Below are 10,263 nucleotides of genomic sequence, written 5' to 3' on the forward strand. Positions count from 1 at the left end.
CTTCGACTTCTTTGCAAATTTTTTTTGCGACATCCGGTGATGGCTAAGTTCCACTGCTTTTTTAACGCCTCGTTCAAAATCGAAACTTCCTTGTAGTTTGAAGATTTCTAAATGAAACAATGAATACATGTATTACAAAATTATAGTTTATGATACTCAATTGAAAATACTTACCTCGTAGAAAGGAATCAAACAGCTTAAGCTTGACCAAGGCCTGCTTTTCGCATCTGCCATCCCAGTTGTAGGCGCCCATCAATTTATCCGTAAAAATCTGTCTGACGACGGACGGAACATCTTCGGAAACCCCTTTAATTTTATGCAGGTGTGATGTCTACAAATTTAAAAATTAAGTAAAAACTATAACATTTTAAATTTTCACCTCAATTACCATTGCCCGCGCGTACTCTGGTATTTTAAGATTGTCCTCCACATTTAACACTGCTATTGAGGTCTGGAGAGGCAATGCACTCGCAACATCGTCCATATGCTTATCTCGCAGCTCTCCTGTCATTCGACAGACGGAATGTTCTACCTTCTTAATCGAGACTTTGCATTCCCGTAATAACTGGTGCTGTGCCGATGTTTCGCATTTGGGTGTGGACTATTGGAAATAAGTTTTTATTATTTTAATACAAATATAGGTAAATATATAGGTAGATATCTCACAAATAACAAATTAAATGAAGCAATACTCACATTTTCCATAATATAATTCAATTTTTCACATATCAGCGATTGGTTTTCGCTCATTATTTCAAAGCGCACAATATTTCAATACAACATAATATGTATAATAATACAATACAACATATTTGGGATATTCACAACGGTGTCGTAAGTGTCGTATTGTTGTATGTTGCAAACTTTAAACGCCTAAAAAATATATTATAGGGGTCCGTAAAGTACCATTAAAGTCATATTATGAATTTTTGTGGTGTTAAATAATAGTTGGTTGTCGTTTTAAGTTCTCTAAGCATTTATTTAAGCTTTTAAAGTTTACGATATACAACAATACGACACTTACGACACCTTTGTGAATCCCTCAAATATGTATAATAATTGAAAGTGTTTAATATGCGCATTATATGTACATAGGTGCCTCGCAGCTTTTTACGGGTATTAAGGATTACGAAATAAGAGTGGCGGGCTCTTTATATAAGAGAGTTTTGAAATGCACCTACTTACATTCGTTTCGCTTGAAGTACATCTCCGTCTGTAAATATTTCGACAAAAATTTAACATGTATGTTAAGAAAAATAACATATGTACCTTCATTGGGCCCACCGACGTTATTGTTGGATGAGACTGTTGTGGAAATACATATTTTGGTACATAGAATTGAGAAAAATAAAATATAAGTTACCTTCATCAGATACATGGACGTTGTTGTTGGATGGGGTAACCGCCTTTCCAAAAATAGTATGAAGTCAAATGAGGTATTATAAAATATATTTTTAAATATTAATATTTTATTATTTTTTTAATGGAAAGTGTGACTTAATTACAAAAGTCGTGGAAAAGATGATGCAGAAGAGGTATGAACAAAAATTTGTTTTCATAGGGGATACAGAAGTATTTCTAGTCAATATCACTCCTTTCAATTTTAACAATATCAGAACTGAGATCACTTGCAACAACAATACCTAGACTAGCGAAGGAGGGAACAGGGTCTTCAAAAAAGTTTTCTGTTTTCCTAAAAACCATACACTCAATTACTTCTGAATCTCCTAACCCTACAAGTTCCATTACCTTTATAGGTCCCGCTTTCTTACTGTAGCAAAAACAATCCTTTTCTTTTCTTAGATCAATGTCAAATGCTCCAAACCGAGAAGTCTGCTCCGAAAGTGACTTAAGATCTTGCCTTTCATCAAGCCTTAAAAAAATTCGTTGCAATACTTGATTCGGTTTTTTAATTATCTTTTTTAAAAATTGCATAAAGTTTTCAAACCTATAAGCAGAAAATGAATCCAAAGGGCCCAGACTTTTAACGCATTCGGACAAGTGAAGTAAGCCATGAATGTTGAAACTAACTAATTCTTCTCCAAATATCCTACTAAACTCTGCGACAAAATATTCTACCATTTGTTGAGCAACATCGGCTTCCGACCTGAACGATTTTTCACTAGAAAGAAGACGAATACTACTATGCAAAAGCAAGAAAAGGTAGTACAACTCACTACTTACGCAATCCTTCAAAATAAAAACGCCTGTGTATAGCAAGAACTGCCTGAACTCCGTTGCTTTCCAATGACTAACTTCATCCAAGCCCCTTGAAATTCGACAAAATTCAGATGGAAAAAAACTGGAAGCGAAACGAATATTTGCATTCATCTTTGTGGTATTTGCATTTTTGATGAACAGTTTAAGACATTTTTTAACGACACCTAAATCAACCAAATGCATAGAGTCAAGAGGAAACTGAGAAACCATTCTAAAGCCAGCGTCTTCTAACACACTTTTCTGATGCCTAAATTGAGCAAGGTGGTGAGAAGCATGAACTCTCTGCTCAAAAGATGAATCCGACCTATGTTCACCAATTTCTTTGGGAAAACCTACTCTTCTCTCTTTATATTTGCCTTCGAGACAACATTTAGGACATCCGCTTTTTCTATTAAATGACATAACACCGGAAACAAACGCTCTAGCCGGAGAATCACAAATGAACACCCGAACATCAAACTTTAATACGATCTGATTGGGACCCACTTTGATACCATTTTCCCTAAGATATTTTGCTTCTGATGTAAAATTTGCCATGAAATCATTGATATTTTCTGGTATCTTTAGTCCAGAAAAGCAACCTATTACAAAAGGTGTTACACTAGGAAAATCTACAAGTGCCCCCAGGATAGGCCATAAAACTCGATTAGAACTATTAAATAGTTTGACACCATCGACACCTACGTCAATTAAGACTTCTTCTCGCGCCTCTAAAAATCCGAATTCATCTGAAATAAAATGATGCTGAATACCTATTTAAGTACAGAAACTCGCCATTTGGAATGGACTTAATATTAATTTTTTCCCGACTAGTTTTTAGGAGACTTTTAGCGGGCAAAGGTAAGTCATTCATTCCAACTTTCCGAAGAGTTTTAAGTAAATCGTCAAGGGCGTTTTGAGAAATTTTATTTCTAATCGCCCAAGACTTCAATTCCTCCTTTGCATTCAGCTGCTCGAAATTTTCATTCGGCACTTCACTGCTGGCGGTATCTAAAGACTCGTCCAGAAAAGGATCACTTTCACCAAGAAAAACTTCACTCGACGTGCAGTCTTCCATATTTTCTGTTTCACCAGAAGCCGCAGCCACACTTTGCACATTTTCTTGAGAGGATTGCTCAAGTTCTTTAAACTTTTTTATATTAGCTTCGAAAAGCTTTTTTTCTTTTGATAGACAATTGCTTAAATGCCTCTTCTTCATTTTTTCTTCAAATTCTTTTATATTAATTAAACTTTCCTTTTAATAAAATTTTATTTCGCAAATTCCACGTCTATCGTTCTTAATTTTTCCACGCTTTTTGACGGCTTCCTTTTTGTTCTTTTTAATTCTTCTCCTCTTTCATTTCTTCTTCTCTTCTTTTTAGCGAAAAGAGGGAGAAGACAAAGAGAAGAAATAATGAAAGGGCAAAATAATGTACCAAATCAGTTTGACTGCTTACTCTTGTGGCATATATATTGCATATATATATATATATACATATATGTTGCAGAAAAAAAAAGATTAAAGCAAATTGCGGATGTGTTAGTATGTGTCAAAACTTTTGCAAATGTATTGGAGTTTCCATCAGTCGCGTCTTGCAGGGCTAATAGCTATTAACGCTGGACCTGTCAAAGGCGTTTGACACCGTTTGTCATTGCATGCTCTAGAAGAAGACATCGAGGCTTTCTTTGTCCCACAGAGACTCAAACCATGGTCGTCGAATTATTTGAGTGTCGGCAGTCGTCAGAAAGCTTTCAAAATCAAACTTAAAAACCTAGAAGAATTAAGCAAGGGGGTTTTACCTCTACTGCTTAACTTCTATACTTCGAAGCTTCCTCTGCCACCGGAGGGAATTTCCTAAATTTCATTAGCTGATGAGTGTCGATATTGGTGTCTGGTAATGGAACTGATGTGCTCTGCTAGAAAGTAAACGGCTAAATACCTATCCGAAATTTCTCGCTTCTTCACTCCAAGCAGCTCCACCCACCGTCTTCACCACATGGACGGAGGTCAGGCTTCAACTAGGCATTCACGTCAATAGCACACCCGTTCCGACGGTGAACAAGCCGAAAATGTTAGGGGTTACCATAGATAGCCTGCTTTCATTCTCCGCTCACACAAGCGCAAGTGTTAATAAAATAAAGAGCCGCGACAAGGCCCTCAAGTCGCTCCGCGGTAGCATCTGGCGCAAAGAAATGTTGTTGGCGAAATACAAGGGAATTGGCCGGCGGGTTCTGAATCATGCCGAGCCTGTTTGGTCGTCGGGGACTAGGTGGACGCAGTGAACGAAGCTACAGAATTGTCAGAACGCCGTTCTCCAGGCAGCGACAGGATGCCTTCTGATGTCGCCTGGGCACCATCTACACAGTGAGACCCAAATGCTTTCCATAAGCGAGCTTAACAAAATGCTCAGCAAGCAGTTTCTGGTGGGATGTCACAGGTGTGATCAACCCACCAAACCCCTGCTTGAGGAGCAGCCGGTCATCACCACCTACCATGAATGAGCAAGATTTTTACTCAACGAAGTGTACTAAACGATCGCTACACAGTCGCTGTTGTGCATGGAAAAGCGCTTAAAATGAAAATACAGCTATTTATCGCTTCAACATCCTTCAAAACTTCTTCGGATAAGTTCCTTTTCTGTTTATTTCACCACACCTTAATTCACCACACCTAAATCCACCACACTTTAATTCACCACACCTTAACTCACCACACCCCAACTTTCTCACCACATCTTAACTCACCACACCTTAATCTACCACACCTTAATTCACCACACCTCAACTTTCTCACCACACCTTAACTCACCAAGGTACAACGTCCGGAACATTCGCCGTTGCCATAGCTCCTAAGCAATGCATGACCATGAAATGTGCCACCGCACCTTCTTTTGTGTGTGCCATTAATGCTTCCATTACCGCGTTGCATCTTTCCGGCCAATGGCCACTAAAATGGAGAGTGCATGCTCTTGGATGTGTGGTTGGTGCTCAGCTGAGCGTGTCAACTCCTCTACGGCCAAAGTTATGAGTTGTTTATTCGCCTCTGATGGTATTTCGGTGTCTGAATTTACCAGTCGTTCGACGGCTCTGCAATTAAAAGAATTTACTGCATTAGTAAATTGTTGAAAAATACTATCAGTAAAATTATAAGCAATTCCTCCTTTTTATTGTCAGGATATAAATGACCGTCTATTAAGTCTTATTGTTGTTGTTGAAACAGTATATAATTTCCGCAAAGAGTTTTTGGGGAATCTGCTGGAGTAGCAGATATAGATATGGGTCGTTCCAATTAGGTAGACCCGACTGTCGCACCATGCGGCCTCTGCCACAGGAACGTGCAAAAATTAAAAACTTAATGGAAGCGTTCGATACATAACATGTACGTGGAAAGATTACGAAAATCATGCATCTGAAAATGGCTGCTACAAAGATACATACGAGTATCGACATGAGTAATTCCCAAAGTGGTCCAGGTGGACCCCCAGGAGTCCACGGGAAACTCGACGAGAGTCTACGTCGGCGTGAAAAACTATGGGGGCCACGAGTTGTAAGTGGAGATCCATGAAAATTTATCTGGTTTCGATAGTAAAGAACCAACTTTATTTAACTTACATTTCTTTGAGTGGTGTATAGTGCTCGGAACGCACTGCTGCACTTACCGTCACTTTGTGTCTTAATACGTGAGGAAGCCTTAAAGGCCAACTGCAGACTAAAAAGAAACGGATGTTGGTATAACACTGAGTGGGGCGAGGTAGAGATTTGAGCACTCTTGGCTTCTCAAGGCCACTAGATAGTACGTCACTGAGCCCAGACTCACAAATTGCCGAATCTTCACTGATGGCGCCAAAACTGATGTGGGGTCTTTTTCGAAGTTAATAGGGATAAGCTTTACTTTTCTCTTCGGGAATATGCTTCGGTTTTCCAGGTTGAGGTAGTTGAAATCCTCAAAGCCATGGACTCGTGGTAGAAAATAGGTGGAGGGGAAGGAGTTTACGTGTAGGCAGTGACAGCCAAGTTGTGTACTTAAAGCATTGGCTATCCCTCTATCTAAGAACTTCCAAACTAGTTCGGCAAAGCAAGTCTCGACTAAATTATGTTGGTAAACATAACAAGCTTGCTTTACTTTGGGTGCCAGGTCATCGGGAGTACCTAGTAATGAGGCATGTGACCAATTGGCACTCTTCGATCTGCAACCACTTATAGCAGATGGGACTGCAGACAACTTGTTGGACTGCTGACTAGTTACTTCATCTGCACATTAAACTATTTTAAAAATACGCCACATGCAAATTCATGAGTGAGCCGAACATGTGAGGAGAATATAGATAACGCTAGCGCTCGGAGTTCTCTTAAAAAATATAACTCCTCAGAGCGAGAGAGCGCCCTGTTTTTTAAAACTTGCAAGTGTGCAAAAAATAGAAGACAAGAAAATATTTTTATTTTTCCGAATTTAGTTTTGGAACTCACCCGCGATGCAAATTTACATCGTTAGATCTAATCTTCACATTTTTGGCCAGCCTTGGAATATGTTAGATGTAGCACCAGGGGTCCTCCGAAACCAGTAAAGTTTTGAAAGGGGTCTACCAGACAAATACGTTTGGGAACCTCTGATCTACGTGCTTGTAATCTTCGGCTTTATCTAAATTTGTATTAAGTATATCACCGCCATATCTCTTTGAAGCAGAAATGCATCCAGATGCTGTATGAGTATTTCTGCATCAAAAATAAAATTTCGAAATTACATCTTGATATTCTTTTTCATGTTCACCATTGTACATTCAATAGCCAAAGATTCAATAAAAGCTATGCCAAATAATACTTCTACGATCGTAAAATTATTGCTACTACATATTAGATGCGGATACATAATATAATTTTTCACAACATGGCATGGAAAATTCTCATAGATTGTTAACAGACTTCAAAAAGGAAGAGGTAATCATGTGATATAGAAATTACAATATCAATATTGTAGTTTGCCGTTGCTACATAGCAACTACAACGATTTGTAGTATGTATTTCTTTTTACAGTATGAGAATGACACGCGTTTATTATAGATCGTAATCATGATTCAATAATGGTTATGTAATTTGTGACAGCTAAAATTTTACACTCCTTTATCTATATTTGTATTTTGGAAGTGGGAGAAAGGGGAAGAATGTGATCGCCTTTTGCGATTTCAAATTATTAGGGAAATTTACCGCGTACGGACGTGTTTCACTCGAGCTCTGTGTTCTCGATTTTATCATACTTCATAGTTTGTGCAATACAAATATTGTTTTTGTGACAACAAAAGAAAGAAAGTAAAATATTACATTTAAATCAAACAAATAAATAAATATAAATAAATAACTAAATAATAATAAAACAATTTGTGCACTACAAAAGCTATAATCAATTTAATAATAAACTCAATAAGCTCGAACACTGAGGTCTATGCCACATCAGGCATTCCTCAAGGAACTCACATTGGCCCTCTGTTGTTTTTACTTTTTATAAATGACTTACCGTCGCATATCATATCGTCCAAGTGCTTAATGTTCGCAGATGATGTTAAAATATTCCTCAATATCAATAATCTTCTTGATTGCCAAAAACTCCAGCAAGATTTAAACATATTCTTAAATTGGTGTACCGTCAATAACCTAAGCCAAAACATTAGCAAATGTTGCGTTGTTTACTATAGCCGCCGCGCATATGTCCATACCTTCAACTATTCTCTGGATGGCGTTGATTTGTTGCGTAAATCCGAAATTAAGGATTTAGGAATTATCTTTGACACCAAATTAACTTTTTCAAAACATATTGATCTGGTCTCATCTAAAGCGTATTCGATGGTAGGTTTCATAATTAGGAACACCAAAGATTTTAAGGACCCTATGACTCTGAAAACACTCTATATTGCTTTGGTAAGGAGTATTTTAGAATATGGGGCGATTATATGGAACCCATACTACACAAAGTACTCTGATAAAGTAGAGATGATTCAAAGAAAATTTACCAGATTTGCTATGAAAAGAGTGTTTTTTGAAAATGATATTCCAAGTTACGTATCAAGGAGGAAACTCCTTGGCTTACAATCTCTAGCGGACAGAAGGTCGTATCTGTCGCTGCTATTTGCTTACAATGTTTTATCTGGCAATATTGATTGCCCAGAAATATTTGTTCTTTTTCGAGTACAAGAATCTAATATAAATCTCAGAAATCCCAGAAAGTTTATTGAGGGTTCACATAAGTCGCTTTACTCTTATAACGAGCCGATAGCCAGAATCATTCGCCTTTGTAGCACATTCGCTCCGCAAATTAATTTTAATGTTAGCCTTTCTTGTTTTAAGTTAAGCCTTTTTGCACTGTTTAATTAAATATCAAAACATGATCATAGTCTGTAAGAAATTCTGTTTCGATGACTGAAATAAATAAATAAATAAATAACGGTAGTAGAAAGGTACGAAGAAAGTGCGCAAAGTATACAATTAGAAGTAAAATGTGTATTATTAATTATATGTGAATTTGCAATATATTTGGTGTTTTAATAGAAATACTAAGCAATACGTAAAATAATAGATTTTTAATTTAAGTTATTCGTCATTTTCTGGAACAAATCTAGAATACCGACCGTTCAGCTATGCAAAAACAAAAAATTGCAGATCAATAGAACTTTTTACGCTCATTTCAACCATGTCAAAATTATTTAGCGCAGGTAAAATATAAAGACGTTTTAGAAGGTTGCAATTAAATTCTTTGTTTTTTTTTTTTAATATTAATATCTTATGAACCACATAACCGATTAAAAAACTAATAACGTCACCATAAAGATAATTGATTTGTCTTTCAGCTGATGTACATAATTTATAGCTTTTTGTATTTTTAAACCAAAACCACTAAAACACGAACAAATGTTATTTTTTCATGAAATAACCTTTTTTGAAAAAAAACTGCATGATTAATGGTAAAGAAATTTATATTATTTAGAAAGTACAAGCCATTATCATTAATTCGATATACATATTTTATCATGATCTACTTTTGGGGTTCAAGTGATAATAAAAAATATAAGTAAACAAAGCAAATAAACCTCTTGTATCTTCTTTGTTTATTACCTGCGCCAAATAAATTTGGTATCATTGAAATCAGCGTAAAAGGTCCTATCAATCGGCACTTTTGGTTATTTTGTAGCTAAATTGTCGCTGTTCTAGGTTTGTTCCAGAAAATTGCGCAAACGAAGGTGATGCCAACGAATATTTAGTATGAAGAATTTTTGGTTTTACTACTAATATAACTAGAAACTGTAGAGTAAGCAACATTCTGTACAAGTAAAGGGGCCGATTTTATGGTTGGAGCGAGAAGACTGTTTTATTACAAAACCTTTCTATTATTGAATCATGGATCCATATATGTAATACTCCTATATTGGCAGTAAGAGCTAGTACCGTCCGAAAACACTACAGTACAGATATATCAATAAACACGTACGAAAGAAAAGGAACACATACGTTTATAAATAGACATGTACACAACACATATACAAAAACGGCACTCAAGTACACAATACATTGACAAAAACGGTACTAGACTGTCTCGCTTCGATTTCGGACAGTTAGCTTACTGCCAATATAGAAGTATTACATATATGCGCGGATCGTAATATTGATACCATTCTACCATGCGTGTCTCTAGCATTAATCAAATTTGACTTTTTGAGCAGGTAGTTTGAAATAAAGGCTTTTTAAAAACATTTTGATACCCATATTGTAATACACGGTGCTCCTGAACCTAAAATAAATGAAACATCCTACACGTAGATATTTTCAAGAATTTCAACTTATTTATTTTTGCAAGGAGCTCTAAAACTATTTTATTAATGGATAATAACACAATGTTGAATGTTGACAGTCTGAATGGTGTATTTATTTCTAGTGCTATATCAAATGCTGGCTTGTCTCAATTTGTTCCATGTACTTCTGATTCATATCTGGGTGTACCGTTTGAATTTTCTACCGTAACAGAATATGATTAGGCTAGATAATAATAATAATAGATTGGCGCTTACACATATGTTAATG

General features: G+C 36.4%; 1 protein-coding gene across 1 annotated transcript in view; it reads right to left on the reverse strand.

Moving 5' to 3' along the window:
* LOC108369668 (uncharacterized) overlaps positions 1–750 on the reverse strand; it is a 1,322-nt gene extending 572 nt beyond the window's left edge. The window contains exons 1-4 of the mRNA XM_017624831.1: positions 697–750; positions 389–601; positions 175–331; positions 8–107 (exon numbers count right to left, since the gene is read on the reverse strand). Coding sequence (XP_017480320.1) covers positions 8–107; positions 175–331; positions 389–601; positions 697–750 — 524 coding nt within the window. The remainder of the gene's footprint in view (positions 1–7; positions 108–174; positions 332–388; positions 602–696) is intronic.
* Positions 751–10,263: the final 9,513 nt, after the last annotated feature.

This window comes from Rhagoletis zephyria, unplaced genomic scaffold, assembly GCF_001687245.7.
Source record: "Rhagoletis zephyria isolate East Lansing unplaced genomic scaffold, Rhagoletis_zephyria_1.1 Rzeph_scaffold_03789, whole genome shotgun sequence".
In the NCBI taxonomy this organism is placed as follows: Eukaryota; Metazoa; Arthropoda; class Insecta; order Diptera; family Tephritidae; genus Rhagoletis; species Rhagoletis zephyria.